The 19063-nt window shown below is 38.3% G+C and overlaps 2 protein-coding genes across 3 annotated transcripts in view; one reads left to right on the forward strand and one right to left on the reverse strand.

Annotated features, from left to right (window-relative positions):
- The window catches only part of DPH5 (diphthamide biosynthesis 5), a 33241-nt gene extending 22872 nt beyond the window's left edge, over positions 1 to 10369 (reverse strand). The window contains exons 1-4 of the mRNA XM_063298325.1: positions 10301 to 10369; positions 9350 to 9530; positions 7926 to 8050; positions 3478 to 3586 (exon numbers count right to left, since the gene is read on the reverse strand). Of these exons, the coding sequence (XP_063154395.1) occupies positions 3478 to 3586; positions 7926 to 8050; positions 9350 to 9484 (369 nt within the window). The 5' untranslated portion in view covers positions 9485 to 9530; positions 10301 to 10369. The remainder of the gene's footprint in view (positions 1 to 3477; positions 3587 to 7925; positions 8051 to 9349; positions 9531 to 10300) is intronic.
- Positions 10370 to 10436: 67 nt separating this feature from the next.
- Positions 10437 to 19063, forward strand: part of LOC134493630 (glyoxal reductase-like) — a 78485-nt gene continuing 69858 nt past the window's right edge. The window contains exon 1 of one of the 2 annotated variants that reach the window (XM_063298323.1): positions 10437 to 10615. In XM_063298323.1, coding sequence (XP_063154393.1) covers positions 10495 to 10615 — 121 coding nt within the window. In that variant the 5' untranslated portion in view covers positions 10437 to 10494. The remainder of the gene's footprint in view (positions 10616 to 19063) is intronic. The other variant, XM_063298324.1, reaches the window with a different exon arrangement.

The raw sequence follows: 19063 nt of genomic DNA on the forward strand, positions 1-19063 counted from the left end.
GGACTGTGATTGTAACATTCAACATCATAATCACCTTCCATTTCAGGGAGCATGGCTGTGATAATGTGGTATTAACTGGGGATGGAGAGTATATCTAAAATTTTCAACTGTTTTGGGGTCAGTAATTTTAAGAAAACAGTTCTGTAATACTAATCATTCCTAAATTATAAATGTACAGCTGAGGCTAATAGCATCTTAAATGCAAGAAACAATTTTGTAATTAAGTCTTGTTTTTATTGTGAACTGCCATGTGGGGGAGATGGGTGGTGATAAAAATATGATAAATAAAAATAAATAAATAAGTCAAGATTTGCGCAAGAGAAGTTTCCACTCCTCAACTTACATTTTCTGCCACAACATGTCACCACAGAAAATACCACCAAAATTAGGGGTAGACAACTTAAGCCCCCTTTGGTGTGGCCACCGAGAGACCTCCACAAAATTATCAAATTCTAATTTTTAATGTGACATTAACAGGAAATGTTAACTGAGTTTGAATATAAAGGGAATCAAAGAAAATTTAAAATTTATATTGGCTCTAGGTAAAGGTAAAGGTTTCCCTTGACGTAAAGTCCAGTCGTGTCCGACTCTAGGGGGCGGTGCTCATCTCCGTTTCAAAGCCTTGGAGCCGGCGTTGTCCATAGGACACTTCCGGGTCATGTGGCCAGCATGACTCACGGAACGCCGTTACCTTCCCGCCGAAGCGGTACCAATTAATCTACTCACATTTGCATGTTTTCGAACTGCTTGGTGAGCAGGAGCTGGGACGAGCAACGGGAGCTCACCCCGCCGCGCGGTTTCGAACCGCCGACCTTCCGATCGGCAGCTCAGCGGTTTAACCCGCAGCGCCATATTGGCTCTACTCATTACTAAATCAGTTTAACTAAACAACAAAATAAACCCATTTATTTAGATGGACTTTTGAAGAGAAGTGATGATGTATGATCCTATTGAGGAGGCGTGTTTTAAGTCATTAGATAATTTTAAATTATATTTTTAGGATATATTGTAAACCAACCAAAGTCTAAATAAATAGATTTACTTGAAGAATGTGGCCTTTGCATGCTGCTGAACCGTCAAGCCAGCCCACATCCTACAAAGAGTGGTATATCCCAGGTCTTAGATCAGAGTTTCTCAACCAGGGTTCCGTGGAATCCTAGGGTTCCGCGAGAGGTCACTAGGGGTTCCCTGGGAGATCACGACTTATTTAAAAAAATTACTTCAAATTTGGGCAACTTCATATTAAAGAGGTAAGTTTCATTCTTTATTTTTAGTTGAAGAACACCACGAATGCACATGAAACAAATATAGTAATTGTGTAACTTCTGGCCTCTATTTGAGCCTGAATGTGCAGGGGTTCCTCGAGGCCTGAAAAATATTTAAAGGGTTCTTCCGAGGTCAAAAGCTTGAGAAAGGCTAACTTAGTTTATGAGTTTTATTCCCAAGGTGTATGGGAAAAGCACTGCCCATTCTCATCTTATCCATGGGCAAGGGGAGGAAGCTTTTACTGTTTAGAAGTTCAGTTACAGCATCTTATCTTATCGTTCTTTGAGAAAAAGGAAAAGAAGGAAGGAAGGAAGGAAGGAAGGAAGGAAGGAAGGAAGGAAGGAAGGAAGGAAGGAAGGAAGGAAGGAAGGAAGGAAGGAAGGATCACAACTGATTCTGAAACACAAGACCAGAAAGTGCAGAACTTTCATAGCTATTTCTTATAGGTTAATGGCCTGTTATCACCTGCTTTCTGCAACCTCCCTAATAAAGAAAAGGCAAAGCTGTGGTTTTCTTAAGAACAGAATGCCATGACGACTTCCGGTGGGAACATGAAGGACTGAGCAGCTTTGCCCACGAGCTCTGTGGGCAGAACTGGCATCATGGCAGTTTTTTCGGGCTCAGGCTGGTTTCTCCTGAAGCCCAGGAGCATTTTTCCAGACCAAGGAAAACGCTCAGAATTGACCCATTTGTCCTCTGGACAGCGAGTTGCAGCCAGGAGATTGTAAACAGTGTTTGTGATTGATGCGTAAGACTTTGCCAGGAGGCTGGGAAGACACCATTTCCAAGCTGCCCTGCAGCCTTAAAGGGACATTAAGTGCAGCCACCCCAATTCTAAAGCACCCAATTTTTTTTTTAAGTATTTGTGCCCTAAGAGAGGCTTTTTACATTAAGGAAAAACGATGTCTCTTGGTGCTTGTTATTTTTGTGATTCATTTTTTTTAAAATTTTAAAGCTTTGGATTTTGCTTTCTATCCAATACTAAGGAGGGCTGAGAGTATGTTATCGTCTCCCTGTTATTATTTTTGTGCTAATTTTGAAGATTTTTCCTACACATTGAATCTGCTGTTCCAAACTTTTACTTTCCTGCCGCTACCTTCTCTGGGAAATGTTTGTTATCTTAACTCAGTTTGGAAATTTTCCATCACTTTTCACTTCTGCCAGTTAAGTATCTAGGGGATGCCATAAATTACTGCTTCAGACATCTTAACCAGGCTCTCTTTGACTTTCACGGAGAAATTAAAGCAGATATTAAAGCAGATATTAAGCAGATTTTTTCTGATTCCTGCCAAGTTATTATGCAAGACATTCAGAGCATTGTGGGAAATAGGTGGTCTAAAATGTGCCATCTGGTTTGGGATGATGTGGATGAATCTGAGGAATCTAACAGTGATGGAAATGTCTCTCCCAAGAGTGAGATTTCGGCTTCTGTTGAAATCCTGGATGAAATTGGCAATGCTGAATTGAAGAACTTAAGCAGAGAAATTGAGCTGCAAGACATGAGTGAATTTGACTTTCTGATGGAATGCTATGGAAAAGAAGGGGTTATTATATATGGGAGGTTTTTTGAAAAGAAGTCTGTGTTTGTGAGGGGAGCAGTTGGGCTGTTCAATTTCTTTAAGAAAATAGCTCTATGCCTATTATGGGGCTATGTAAAGGTCCTGGTCTATTTTGAAGTGGGTTAAGGGATTAAAAATATTTATCTAGATGGTCTTCTGGCTTTGGATGATTTTACTTATCGTTAATGATTGGGATTATGATTATTAAAGTTTCTTATTCATGTTTTTTGTATTCATGTTTTTTGTATTATTAATTATAATGGTAGACAATTTACATTTTTTTATTTTTGATCTTTATTATAGTAGACAGGAATATATAGAATAATAGTAGGAAGGGAATATTTAAGTTATTTTATTATTGTTATTTTAGGGGGGAAAGTTGATTAGGTGATTTATATTTTTTCTTTTCTTTTAATATAAAGGGAGGGAGTATAGAGAAAGGGATTGATTATGGGAAATGGTTGTATATCCTTGATGTTTAAAGTCAGCTGTCACTTCTCTTTGTAATTTATCTAAAAAAAAATTACTTGTGTTTTCACATTTTAGGTTTTTTGTAGTTTTTTGTTCTTCTATATCTTTTATCTTTTTCTGAAATTTAATAAAATTCTTTAAAAAAAAAGCAAACAGGATGCCATGAGCTCAAGAAATATACCTGTAGACCGCAGCAGCCAACAGCATTCAATATGGAAGCATTGTGGACCACTCTGTAGGGAATTCCCAGCTTGACAGCCCGGAGAACAAGATCACTATGTGTGGTTGCCCTGCAGTAAAAAGTTGAGTTATGAAACATGGTAGCCTACTGGATAATTTTCTGTGGCACTGCAAGGGTTTGCAACTTCCAACTGTGTAATAATAGCAACAACCAAAATGTTTGTTTTCCCTATTAACCCTCCCCCAAACATAAAGCTATCAAAATTCTTGTTTTCCACTTTAGATGCAGAATTTCCTGTATCATGGGCTGTAATAGATGTTTACACTCATATCCTAACTCTCTAGTTCTGTTCCCCAAGCACCACTGCGTGTCTGATTACAACGGCCTGCTGCAAAACTACAGACTTACAGATCTCATGGCACCTTGTACAATATGGAGATGGGATGATAATTATCCCAGAATGAAGGTTAACATATACAGTCAATAAGTCAAAGTAATAATTGTTTCCCTGAACTGTATCATTCCAAGTTACAGCTTAGATGAGTCATACTGCAGATTAGATGCTTGCCTAGTGAGCAGGGAGAAGTTGAATCTTCTTCCTGACTTGTTAATTTTCTGGGCAAGGAGTAGATTCCTTATGGAGAGCCACATACTTTTTGCATTAAACAGTTTATTCTTGGAATAGCTCTGCCATTTAGTCCTGCCAGTTATATTACCTGGTTCCATAGGAGAAGTTCACTACCCCAGGATTGTATGTGACCCCAACAGTCTTGGGTACAATCACAGAGAACTTATTAAGTTATTAAACTGTAATTCTTAATATGACTAAAAAGGAAAAAAAGACTATATATACAACTAGAGCAATTGTATTAATTATATAATTAATCTATTTATATAATGCAATGCAGTTGAAATAGAAACAAAATCAAATCGTGTTTTTTTTCCTGCCCTGCTTTTACTCTCCCCCCAGATTAATGTAGTCCCTGGCATGCCAGTCAAAGGCTAAGTACAACCCTGGCCTCGAAAGTTGCAAAACTATATTGTAAGTTTGAAGTTCACATATGTACACTTGAGAAGTACGAGCATTCAGGTGGCCCTCAGTGCAGCAGCAAGAGGGATGAAAATCCAAACTGAACTCAACCATTTAAATCTGAAAAAAAATCCAAGCAACCATGTACCAAAGCTAGTTGAAACACCTTAAAGCTAAAAATTACAGCTGTTTGCATTTTAACTTTAATAAATAATTGCATCTGAAAACTAGGTGTTCTACTTCTTTGTGTCTTTCAGAGAACTGCAAGACGTCTGTTGACTGGCAAACAGCAACTCTGCTCTGCACAAAGAGCAACTCTGGCCTAACTCCAATGCTCCCTTTAATTACTGTGCAAATGGAGCTTCACGTAATTGCAGATGAGAAACTTGGTATGCATGCTCTGTACTTGCACCAGTATGCAAAACGCTTGTTTTGTGATACATTCACATTTGCTATTCAAGAGGACTTCAGGGAAGTGAATGGCAGACCCGCACAAGTGCTGGATTTCCACTGCATGTGCCAGGCAAACATCTAGCTTAAAAAAAAAAAACCCTCTGAGGGATTTAGAAAACAAAAGATTGCAAGAAATCAAGAGAAGTGCAGTAGGGCATACAGAAAACATGCAAATTAAGGCTGTTCGAGGCTTTAGTTAAAAGAGCAGCAGCCCCCTATGAACACTGATCACTGATTAATGTATGGCTGAAAAAAGTTATTCATTGGAATTAATATGGCCTACCATTCAGATACTAAGATGAGCAGGCCAGAAGTACATGGTCAACAAGAATCATTAAGGTGTTTGAATGCAAAGCCAGACACTGCCAAAAATGAGATGTTCCTATAGCTACTGACTGTTCAGAGCTCTAACTCTGCAAAAGCTCCTAATCAAATATGCATCAATCACATTTACTGCATTATCCAGCCAAATGTAGAAATTAATTTAATAAGAATGCCAAATGTATACAATGGCTTCAGCTGCTACCATTTCCCCAAGGTATCTTAGTTTAATGCTGCTTATTCGAGGGAAGAGAAAGAAGGAAGAGAAAGAGCATCTGGCTGAAAAGAGCGATTAAGCAGTCCATTTTCTGGCACTGGTGCTTAATTTCCATTGAGGTGCATCCAGGGCTTGCTCAGTCTAAATCTTTTTCTATCACCTTTTTGAGGTTCTGTTTGATTGCTCCGGCCATATGTTGTATGATATAACAACTTTTGTTGCTCAGAATACTATATGTGTTAGCCAGTTGTTTAGATTTTGTGTTAGTGTACATATCTGGTCTTTGACTGTAAGTAAAGATTAATTTTTTTTTTTGTAACTAGGAAATTTTAGGGACTGATAGGAGTAATATGACAACTTCAATAGAGAGCAGCAAAGGATAGTTGTATTTATTTATAAAATCTAACTAACCACCCGAAACCAGGTGGACCCTAGGCAGCTTATAGAAATTAAGGTTTCCTTAGAACTCACTGTAAGAATCAAAAAGGCCACAGTTTTCAGATAGGAAAACTAAGTTAAGTAGACAAACAATTGACTGGGAACTATGGCCCATAGTAACCACAACTGGGAAGGGCTGAGCTTTCATGCCCTACCCTATTCAACTTCACATTGATTATGTTTTAAAGTAATTAAAATATTTTAATATCAGCATCTGACTTTGGCTTGCAAATGCAACTGATAGCCAATGCAACTGTAACAAAACTGGCGGTTGCATTTTTCAGACTTCTGGATCTTCCTTAGAATCTAGACATTATGCTTGCTTGTTTTTTAATGCAATATTCAGAGGCAGCCCCAAGTAAAGGTAATTTCAGCACTCTAGTATGGAGATAACTAGCATGATTAACAGAAGCCAGACAACCCATAACTGATAGATAAGATTAGCCTAGACTGGCAGAATGCATTCCTTGGCTCTTGCCACTACCTGCTTTGTTGACCCATAAGTCCAAGAATATCTTAAGCTTCACAATGAGTATTGTGAAGTATCAGCAGAGCAGATTCTTTCAGGCCTAAATTAACATTTGTGTGCAGACCAAAAGATATCTGAATCTTTAAGCCCTATATGGACTAATTCTGTTTTTATTCATCTGGATTAATCTTTGTCAGATTGCCAGACAACCAAAAGCTTATAAACATTTAAACTTCTGAGGTTCACCCACAGCAAAGTTTGGAAATAATTTTGGCATGAAGTTTGTGTTTGCATGATTCATATGGAAACATTTGGATTATCAAGTGGGATTCTTTTCATGGTTTCAGCACAAAGATTCAAGTAAGACACCTCTAATAAAATCACTGCTTTCTTGGGTGGAGTCTTTATATTAATTCTCAGTGGTTGGCATCATCTGTACTTAAGTGCCATTTGTTTAAAAAGGCAGGAAGAAAGCAACAAAATAGCCTCCTCATGTAGCTAAGGAGGTGAACGTGCACCAATCTCTCTCTGTTTATGTATATGCGTACATTTCTTTCCCAGCTGGAATCCCACACATGATGTCCATGGTGATTACATTTTCCCAACACTCTCATCAAAAAGGCAATATTAATTTTAAATGCCCAGCTGGAAACAAAAGCGTCTTTCCTTTTTACACTGTAGATTGATGATGCTTGACTTGCTAGGGCAGAAGGATGTGTTCTGGGGAAAGGAAGAGGTACAGCTAGGAAATGGAACCAGGACACTTAATAAGTAATAAACCAGACTGATAAGAGATTTGTAATGACCCAGATATCTACAGTACACATAAACCGCACAACTTGTACTGCAGCATTAACTTTCAAAAACCACCACGTGGGTTGCAGACGCAACATGAAAATTAACAAAATAATCGGAACGAGCCTAACTGAATCTCTTGAGAAACCAGTAAGAAATGGCCTGTACAAAAAATACTGCTTTCTAAAAGATGTTAATAATTTTCAGGCCATTGCTTCATTACTGATGAGCAAGGTGGTGTATCATGAAAACAAGTCTGTATTCCAATTTAAAGTTGCAACACAGGTGGCCATCTTGGCAGGTCTGATCCCATCAGGGCTAAGAAACTGAGAGCATGCTTTTCCTGCAATTACCCTTCACTTCTTCATCAATTTCCCTTCCTTTCCAGGATCTGGCACTAACTACGATTATTAACAAGACTCCCACATAAGTCAATATGATCAGGCAGTGTACACATTATGGTAAATAAATAAAATAACTGTAAATAAATAAGATGGGCCTCCAAATAAATTTTAGACCCTAGTTTTAAATTCTGACATTAGCCTCCACAGATGTACAATTATGGCATTATTCAGGGAAGTTTTGAAAGTTAGGCAGGAACATGCAAGAAAAGATTCTGAAGCAAACATATTATAGATTAGAAGCTTTTTTCAGTGCAATCAAACTAGAGATTGGGGTTTAAGACCATCAGCAGTAGGATTCTTTTCAGAGGTTTCTCTTCTTACCCAAAAGGATCGCCAACTACAAGAAAAGCTACATCAGTTTGATGTGCATCTTTCAGGATACTATCAGAATCTTGCTCTACAATTTCTCTGTCAGCAAGGATCAGCTCTTTACCGTAGAACTCTTCCTAGAAAAAGAAACAGTGTTATATCTGTATCTTATAGGCGCTAAAGGAAAGTAAGGTGACATGCAAGAGGGTCTGGCACTGTGATAACCTCACAGCTATCCTGTGAAGCAGGTCAGGATGAGACAGAGCGGATGTTTAAGGGGCAGGCAATCTTTGGGTGGTTGGGCATGGGGAATGGACACATGTTATTTCTTACCATTATTTTCAACCACTGAGGACAGCAAGTGGGCCTGACTTTTTCATTTCTTTCTGGGTGAGCGGGGACAGCATGTTTAATTTTTAAATTAGTTTTGGAGTTTAAGGGGCACTAAGGCCACTTGAAGACTTAGAAAAAACATCATAGGGTATGCTATCTTAATTCAACAAGAAATCACACTGCCAGCATTCAGTGGCTTGCTGACCAACTGTAGTAGCACAACTGAGGGGAGCTTTGGGTGCTACAAGCAGGGGCTGAGGGCCATATGGCTTATTTAAAAGAATGGTATATTGCAAAAGCCACAAATGGGTGGATGAGCCGGTTGCATTAAGAGATCCAGTCTGGTCTAGTGGTTAAGGCACCGGGCTAGAAACCAGGAGACTGAGAGTTCTAGTCCCACTTTAGGCATGAAAGCCAGCTGGGTGCCTTGGGCCAGTCACTCTCTCTCAGCCCAGCTCACCTCACAGGGTTGTTGTTACGGGGAAAATAGGAGGAGGAAGGAGTATGAGGTATGTTTGCCGCCTTATTTGTAAAAAAAAATAATAAAGGCGGGATAAAAATTAAAAAAAAACTATTAACAAATCACATTGCTTGGTACCCACATCACATTAAGCCAAAGCCAAGTTACCCTCCTTATGATTTAGCTGTTAAGTTCTTAAGCACTATAAATATATATGTAATTGCCCCTATCGTATTTCCAACCTTCTGGGTTGGAAACAAACGGGGTTATAGAAACTGGGCACCCAACTTCAATGCCAGCTCTATATCTTACCAGTCAGAACTGAAACTTTCATCATTAAAGGGTCATGATAATCTGATGCTAAACTTTTAAAACATTCAAATTCTTTGGATCAGAATTATTTAAATGCATATGTGATCCCCATACCAAACTGGAATTATTTATAAAGCTTTTATTTTCATTGACTTTTCACATCTGTATTCTATCTTTCCTCCACAGAGGTAGTCCCATTTTATGTGGGCTAAATCAAGGTATAGTAACTAGATGCAATATTACATAAGACTTTTCACAGCACATTAGGGATCAGAACAGTTTTCACTGCTCTGATATTGTTTTACACTTTTCCCTGCCTATATCCACATACCAGTGCTTCCTTTCCAACAGTGAGGATAGAAGTGTAGGCTTCCAAATATACTCTGCTACATTGCTTTATTACTTCCAGCCCTTTTACTGTAATATCTTTGGCATCTCCAAGTCCAAGACCAACCAAGTAAAGCATTTTTTTTTTAAATGAAGGAATGCTTTGGTATAAAGGATTTTTACACCTGTCAATGAAACAGACAAAAATATAATAAAAATTCAACATTGGAGCTTAATGTTAGATAATAGAACATATAGATAATGTTCGAGAAATTCTATAGTTATTGTGGTCCAAACATAGAGGAAAAAAAATACTGCAAAAGTTCTTGGAATATCTTGGCAGTACAACATATTAGGCAGCTTTGAAGTTACAGAAGCAAAACGAATAGATTTAGATATGCAAGCAATCGTATGTAGAGAAAATACAGCTATTAAGTGATATTCCAAAGTATTATGGAACAGAGAGACATGTTAACACTTTCACCAGTACTATTCACGTATCTGATGCCTACACAACTGAATTCAGGAGACCTTGTTCTAACTCGAATATCCATTCATGTCTGCGGTAGTACATCCCACCAAGCTACAAAGGTGACTCATTTTGGATGAATCTACTGGCCACTCATTCGCTTCACCTACTGTACCTCACAGGGCTGTTGGGAGGAAAATATTGCATGTAAACGACCCAGGACGCCTTACAGAAAGAAAGACACGGGAACCATGAGGCCTCTAGACGATAAATTCTACAGGCGTAAGTCCTCCCGCCCTCAATACAGATGCACTCAAATTTTGCAGAAGCTCTTCTCATTCACGAGTAATTCCAAACACACAACTCTCCACCGTATGCAAATCAGGCCCTGGTTAGCATGGCATCGGAAGCCCACGCTTCCTCCTATTGGCTGAGACATCATGGAACCCCTGTCTCGCGCAACGTTACCCCTTCCCTCCCGCTTACACGTGTGTTCCAGCTAGCGTTCGCCTCTTTCCCCTTTTATGCTTTCGTCTTCGCTTCCGAGGTCGTTCGGTGCTTGCCGTAAACAGACAGCTCGTCGCTTGCGACGTTTTACGGCAGCAAGACTGGCTCTTCGCTCTCTCGGTGGGCTTTGCTGGCTAGTTTTCGCCTGCGAAGGCAATGACCGAAGTGGGTGGATGGTTCCTTTGTTGCTGAGGTGCAGGAGGATCAGGATGAGCATCTGGGAATCCGGCAAAGCATTGGGGGTGTCCACGGTTCCCCTTTCTAATGGCTTAAACATTCCCATATTGGGGCTGGGTAAGTGCACAGTTCCCCTCCTCGCCTCGTTGCGAAAAAAGAGCAATTCTAAATATGATGAAAAATGATCGCCCAAGTGCATGCGTATTTTCATCGCCTTTGAGCTTCTTTTCCACGTAGTGTTCATCCTGTACCTGCACTCTATAAATCAACGTTATGCATTCCTCCAGGTGCGATGAACTACAGCTTCCATCATCCTTGCTGCAGTAATGGGTAAAAAGTCCACTGTAGGATAATGTATGACATCAGGCCCCTTCCCTCCCAAATTAAGCAGGATGCTGTACATAATACATTCGAAAAAGTTCAGGTGTGCAACATGCAACTGCAGTCATGCAACTGTATATATTTATTACTATGTAAACGTCTGCGGAATTTTAGACAGGGCAGTGATTCTCCACGCTATACCTTGGAATAGACTCTTTCCTTTAAGACTTCTGAGTAATTATCTGTAACACTACACTGTCAAAACAGCTAGGCCTCTCCTTAGGCACCACTTTTCTGCCAGGAGTCATTAAATCAGGTAGCTTCCTATCTGGAAGCTCAGAGGAGTGATTCGTTCAGAAATCCACTAGCAGCCTCCTATCAGGAGTTTGGCTCACGTTTGCACTGGGTGTTTTTGAATGAGCTGGCAAGACTGTGCTTAGATAAGGAGCACCATAACCCAGTCTTAGGACAGGCTGATTGGAACAGCCTATTTGCAGAGCAGCACTATAGAAATATACTAGACATGCTCCATCTCTAGGTAAATATTTTTGGCTTTTTGGAGTGCTTAATTTAGGTTAAGGAATTTTTTCTTTTTAACTGCATTCCTCTAGATCAGTGTTTCGTAAACTTTTTTCCTCTCAGGACCCCTTCCCACTTTTAAAAGTTATGGAGGACCCCAAAAGAGCTTTTGTTTGTATGGGTTATATTTATTGAAACTTACCGCATTAAAAATTAAAATTGATGCATTCACTGCCGCTATGGTTCCACAAGACTGTTTGATGGGATTTTAATATTGTATTATTTTTCAACATGGGCTGGCAAATAATTTTGATTTTGCGGACCCCTGAGAGGGTCTTAGGGGACCCCCAGGGGTTCTTGGACCACACTTTGAGAAACAGTGGTCTAGATACCTATTAGGAATTGAGCATTGGTGATGAGTAAGGCCAAAGCCAGTAATGGGTAGATGCATTCCTTTTTATCTAAACTCAAATCCCGTTTTTTCTCCTAGCCCAGGCACTGCTAGGAGAACAGGCAGTTCTTAAATAGATCTGATTTAATGGTTTGAAGATGACTTCCTAACTTATGGTAAAGTCCTCAACTTGTCCACCTTTATTTCTGATAACATATATTTTGGGAAGTATTACCTGAAAGACAGTAACCCTAGCCTGTACTTTCTGTTGAATGTTCTCTTTATGGTTCCTATATAAGTAAATTAGAGTTAATTTAATTGAATGAAAGGTATCATAAATGAAAACTCCTCCCTTAACTTGATTAAGAAATTCTCATTAATATAACAGTTTATGCTACAATCTTATTTCTAACCTTAAGACTAACTTCCATTGAATCTATTACGACTGACTTCAGGATAGGTGCTCTGGCTTCTTAGTATGAAATATTCTTAAGAGATTTCATGCTGCAAATTTTTGAGGTTTTTAAAAAAAATGTTACTATGCTACTATACTGCCGTATTTCCCAAGGATGCATGTTGTATACAGGGTCAAAAGCAATACATTTCTTACATGGGTCAAACACAATACATTTTTAACAAACTCCCATTACATTCAATAAGATTTATTCCCATGTAAATCCCTGCTTAATTTAGTGCAGGGATTCTCAGACTGTGGGACTCATGAGTAACTTAAATACAGATTGCAATATTTTTAAAGCTGATCAAGCTTGCAGAAACAAAGCAGAAGTACTATGAAAACTTGCTCCTGCTTTGCCTGTGCAAGCCAGCCCCAGATTTGCAAAGGCAAAATGGGGAGTAAAGCACACAGAAAGTTGCTTTACTTGGGCAAGGGGTTTGCACAAACTGCTTTGCTTGGGCAAAGGGTTTGCCCAAACAAAGCAGGAGACTGTCAAAAGTCTACTCCCATAATGCCTAAGCAAGCCCACAGCAGATTTGCACAGGCAAAACAGTGAGCAAAGCTTAAGGCTAGTTTGTGAGATGGCTAAACCAGTGGGTCCAATCATCTGTCAGAATCATCTACCAATCACAGCAGTGCTGGGAACTTCTGTTGTGGAATGGACTTTGTTATTCTTTGGAATGACTATGAAGTGTATGTGTTAATGAAGTTCAGTGTTTTCCCCCATTATTTTAAATTGGGGAAACTTTAAACTTTCAAAATGGAAGTTTTTGATGGATGCTAAGAGAAAAGGTGAAGAGTAATAAAATAAAATTTAAGTCAAGAAAGTATGTTAAAAGTTGCTTATGTTTTAGTAAGTGGTATGGTTATTCCTTGCCAACTCTATCCCAATGAAATCATTTGTTTTATTCATTCATAGTGTGGTGGTGTTTGCAAATCTCTTAGTTTGCTACGGAATGCAAATTTTAGATATCTGGAATGCCTTTTGGGGGGGGCAGCTGTGCATGGTTGGCACTGGTATGACAGGTGGGAGCAAGAAGTCTGCAGGAAAAATTCTGTTAATCGTTAGATGTTCTTTGTTGAGGTCAATTTTCAGAGATTAGTATCCTCTTCTTTTGATAAAAAGAAGAAGGAAATAGAAAAGGAAAAAAATGTAAATTGACAGTTACTTGTGCTTTTAGGGGAAAAATAAAGAAAAGGCATCAAAGCAGGTGGCAGATACAGACTTAAATTGTTTCCATGCTTTACCTCAACTGAGAAAGATTGGTAATTTTGAGCAATATGTTTTGGGGGGATGTTCATCTTCAAGTAGTCTTTGATTTGTCTCCAATGAACTTGCAGGTTTACCAAGCTTGGGGGAAGGGAGAGAGGAGAATCCAAGAAGTCCTAGTTTAATTTAAAAACTACTGAAAGTGGACCACATATTCTACATTCTTCATTTTAATAAGTGAGAAACCATCACTTCCTAGTCTTTATTAACTCTTCTGTGACTCCGAAGAAATTCTTTTTAAATGTTTCATTTTAGCAAAAGATCTAAGAATAGTTGGAAAAACACCTATTGACCAGAGAGCTTTATTAGCTGAATAAGCTCTTTAAAGGCCATTTAGTGTGACGGTTCTTGTTGAAAGCCAAGGATAGAGACTTAGTAGAGTATTGTAGACAAAAATTGATTAGTAAGGTATTTCTGTAAACAAAAAGCAAGCTTCTGGAAGAGAAGCAAGTAATAGCAGAACTGTTCACCATGTAAAAGTGCTGGAACTTTGTATGCATGATAGGTATTCATGCCAGGCTTTTGTGGTGTTTAAAGTTGCTTTTCCACAGTTCAGTGGTTTTTTTGTTTCCTTATATGAAGGAAATTTCTTGTTGAATTTCATGGATCTTTCTTGCTGCCATAACATTCAGAAAATTGCCATAATTTTAAGTTGGATAGGCCAGTGTAATAGTATATCCGTGCATAATTTGACATGGGCAGACTTTGCACTAGCCCACTAACCCACTGTTAAACTATAGTTTATTGAATAAGCTACAGTTGGCCAGGCTTCTATAATACGCTAAGGCAAACCCAGTAATCTACCTTAGAGTATAATACAGTATGTGAACCAGTCACAATTTTGAATTTAGGTCAGGCCTTCCGAGGTTCACATTCTTGCTTAGAGTTGACTTGAAGCCCTATGAAACATCCAAACTAAACCACTTCACAGTGTTAACCCCATCTGTTAAAATCTATAAGCATACTATAGAGGTGTTTTTCCCCCCCACAGTTACTCTATGTATAGAATATAGTCCTATTTTTTAAAATTACCTTTGAAGAATCCAGAATATGGAATTGAACCTGCAACCTGCCAAAAGCAATGGAATCCAGTAGGGTTTAATCTGGGTACACCTGTATATATGATTACATTGCAGCAGATTGACTAAATAAAGCAGCAATGTATTTTGACAACCAGGAGGTGGATAATCTTTATTGTTAGAAGTTCATGATGTTCCCTGTTGACCTTGAACCATTTCTTCTCATTACTCCCAATTTGCATTATTATTATTTTTTTATCATATGGCATAGCAGTTCAGTGTTCATGCTGCTTTTTCTTGCTGGGAAATCCTTATGAGGTCCAGCAGCCAGATGTGTAGACTATTTAGCCGTGACAAGTCACATTGCTTGGGGTGCACCATGAGGAGGCTAGTCTACATTGCGCCAAGTTGGGTTGAGAGAGAGTGACTGGCCCAAGGTCACCCAGCCGGCTTTCATGCCTAAGGCGGGACTAGAACTCACAGTCTCCTGGTTTCTAGCCCAGAACCTTAGCCACTAGACCAAACTGGCTTTCAATTTGCATGATGATAATTATTAATTGAGGGAAGAAAATGCCTTTAATTCCTCCATTAAGAGAGGAAGGTGATGGAGGAGGTGTTGGGTTGTGTGTGTGAATATGTATATATGTCTCTATTTATTATTTTCCCTATGAAGCAGTGTATCAACTGGTATGGGATTTATTTTTGCTGTGAGGGAAGGGAAATCTATAACTTGTCTGTATCACCTCTCCCTTATAGGGAGCCACTATGAGCCACTGTTTTAAGATGGTTTTGGAGCCTTGAAGGGGGCTCTTGAACTCTCTTCTAGACCAGTTGGGAATTTTTAACTCAGAGTTCCTGGACTGCATTGAAGTGCCAATTCGCAAAGACTGCAGTAGCAATGACGAGAACCATTTTGGTAGTTACTGGGCTTACACAATTCACAGTTAGCCCTAATTTGCCTAGCCATAGTTTTCTTTGAATAGTTTACTACACAGTATGCTAAATCATAAATCGTGATTAAGCCTGAATAGCTCAATTCATATGAAGAAAATGACATTGCACCTTAGTGTGATGTGCAGACTCAGCCTGGATACATGTATTAATGGTGTGGATGGAATGGTGCTGCCCTGTAGCCTTGCCTAGTGTTGATATGCAGCTCATTATTTCCTTCTGTAGAACCAATGTGGTGCTGAAAAAAAAACCCTCATTCCTTCTTAAGTCCAAGAATGTTTTTATTTCCACTACAGGGACCACTTGTGACAGAGACTGTGTTATTTTGATCCATAGAATTGGTTAACCCAACATCAGTTGTAATTGGTAGAATATTTCTAGTGTATGGCTTTAAGATAGTGTTTCTTGATGAAGTGAAAATGTATTTGAGAAAATGTATTTGCTAAGTAAATATAAAATACTGCTATGTGTCTTGCAAGAGGGTGATATAAACATGGAAGCAATACATAAATATTTCCCTTCATCCTCATAATTTGGGAATTTTGGCGGAATTTTCTAAACCTGGGAACAAAAATGGATGTTTACAAAATATTGCAGAACAAAAACAGATTGACATTTTTGTGGTATCAAATAATTAACATCCTCCCCATTAAACCAAGACTCAATTAGAAAGAAGATCAAAGGCAATAGGGAGATCTTGCCAAAACAAGATGTGAGCTGCTCTAAGCAGTGTAACAGGTTTGTATATGTACAGTATTTCTTAAATTCAGCAAAGGTGGTTGGTGGTATTTCCTTTTAGTATGTGCTTATCACATTTGTAATTCAAGATTTGCTTTTCTTTGCCAGGAGCCTTGGCAAAATCTGGAAGAGCTGAATGGCTGCATCATGTGAGACTACAAGTTGGGTTGCAGCCATAACATCTTCAGCTGAGTTAGGGGGGAAATGTTGATTTTGTGTGTCCCTTTGGAGTTTTTGATATGTCTTGTCAACAGAAGCAACCATGTAGAGTACTGGATTAAAAACTTCCTTTTGTAACTAATGCATATGGTATTAGGTACTGTGAAGAAGTAGAGGAATAATCCTGTGTTGCTTAGTTTCTGCTTGTCCGTACTAAGTGGAGGAAAATGAATGTGCACAAAGACTGTAGGATGCCTTTTATCAGTGAGATTCAAGCTTCTGAACATGATATGTAATTTGTCTTGATTTTTGTCTTGAAGACAAAAGGATATTAGTATGTGGGACTACACAGATCTCATGCTTATTTTACTGCATGAAAAGCATACTTGTTTAATTCAAAATAAGTGCCAATGGAATTTTATATCTGATATAAATATATGTTGGATTGTGGTGTTATTCATTAATGCATCCTAGGAAGGTAGAAGCTTTCATATACAGTTATAGTTTATCTACAGAAATGGTAAATCAAGCATAGTTAATTGGCCTCTCAGCTGATACTCTTCCACCTCACCCCAGTAACTAAGGAACTTGTATATTTCTGGACTGAAGTAGGACAGCCTCGTAATTTTAGTTTGGCTTGGCAATTTCACAGGCACAATAGGTCTCTCACTAACTCTGATTAAATCCTGTAGGCCACAATGGATAGATTGACAGGACTATTAGAGAAGAAGAAAGTCAGTATTCTGCAAGAAATTGAATAATTGCTAGAAAGGAATTTAGTTTCCATCTCAGCTTCATCGTGATTACACTCATCCTTTGCTTCTGTCTCAGGTACTGTATTTGTGTCTATTTGTGCAGTTAAGCTTATTGTGACAATAAGCTTAACTGCACAAATATACACAAATACAGTACCTGAGACAGAAGCAAAGGATGAGTGTAATCACATTATTACAGTACCAAGGAACCTTAAATTTACACATTGGCCCTCCAGTGAGCTATGTCAAGCAGATTAGAAGCCTTCGTTTCTATTTTTGATAGATCATTGATCCATAGATAGAATATGAACTAAACTCTATAATTTACTGAAATAAACCATCTTTAAACTAAATGGTATGGAACAAATTCATTCTGACAAATCATAACTTGCCAGAGTTTAGGTTTCTGATGTATTGTTAAACTGCAGCTCATCTGAAACAGAAATAGTTCTGTTGTGTGAGAAGAGGAGGGGTATGGGTAGCCCAAGATTAATGGGACCTCATTTTGTCACAACACAGTCAGTGTGTCCCTCTTGCTAGGTCCTTCTACTAAAATAGGCTTCTACCCTATATTTATTTCATTTATATCTTCCAGCATGTCATGGATTCAAAACAGTGCAGTTTTTCTAAGTGTTAATAATCCTGTTCCCCAGTAATTTTCAGTTAATGAATACTATAATTAATTAAAAAATCAAATTAGAAATAATAAACAAAAGCTGATTAAAACAGAAAACGTTTACTTATCAAGATTATCCAGTCACAGCTAATGATACAATTTAACTAGTACTTTTTAATTGTGGTGATTTTTCCTCAGGCTGCTCACAATTCTCAGTTCAAGAACTTTGAGTGATTTCTGTGTTGATATTTGACAGATATAATAGCAAAGGTAACTTTTCAGTTAGGGTAATTCTGTCTGATTATCTATCTTGTCCTAAATAATAATAATAATATAATACAATGAATTTGTTTGTAAATACTGGCCTGGACAGGTAATTTGCAATTTAATAGATCATTCTGGGAAATAAATTAATTGCTTGAAAAGTATAATACTGTTTTTACATCTCATTGTTGCAAAACTGTTTGCAAACAGATTATATCTTGTCATGTTTCTCTTACTTCATGGTGGGAATTAAAAGAAAATTAGGGAGACTGAAGATCCAACCAGGTATACTGTAGTAAGTCCTGAAAAGTCATTTCAGTTGGGCTGTAACAAAAGGAATAGAGTGGAAATCATTTTAAACTGGTTCACACCAGCAATCCTTCGTGCACTATTAATTGTTCGGATCTAGTCACAAAACATTATTCTGAGGAGAAAAGGTTTAGTGAACCCTGGAAATTGGATTTGATTTATGCCAGAAAATCTGCCTTTTCACTGCTTGAGATTTTCTATGGAAGAAAGCCACAGCCTTTTACCAAATGGTTTCTAAGGAAACATCTTATAGCTGAGCATCTGAAAACAATTTGGTTGTTAATGAGAAATAGTTCTCACTACGGTGGGAAAGTGTTGAGTGAAAGAAAAGACTTCAAGATTTTGGCACTTTCTCCAGAAAGACATTTGAAAATAAAAGTGTGCTGCTGCTGTAGCACAGCTTATGAAATTTCCTACATGGAGTGGGCTTTCATTACCTGCTTTTCAGATGTCTCTGCTCTGGTTTCAGATCTCCTCCTCCTTCCTGTGGATAAAGTTTTAAAGAAATTGCGCCTTACACTTCCTTTTAAAAAGAAAAAGAAGATGAGAATTGGCAGGATGGAACAGGGTCTCCAATCAGGGGCCTTCAGCACTCACAGCTAACATGCCCTTGAAGGTTCACACATCTAGAAGAGTCATAGAGAGGAGGGATGATATAAAAACTGGGTTTATATCTCATGCTAAGCCCTAATATGTTTTGTTTGGTTTTGGCATGTTGTGTTGTGTGCCACTATTTACTATAGTTTATAAATCATGATTTATGGCTTAATGGCATAATCAATGGATCTTTGTTCTG

The sequence above is a fragment of the Candoia aspera genome, chromosome 3, assembly GCF_035149785.1.
Source record: "Candoia aspera isolate rCanAsp1 chromosome 3, rCanAsp1.hap2, whole genome shotgun sequence".
NCBI lineage: Eukaryota > Metazoa > Chordata > Lepidosauria > Squamata > Boidae > Candoia > Candoia aspera.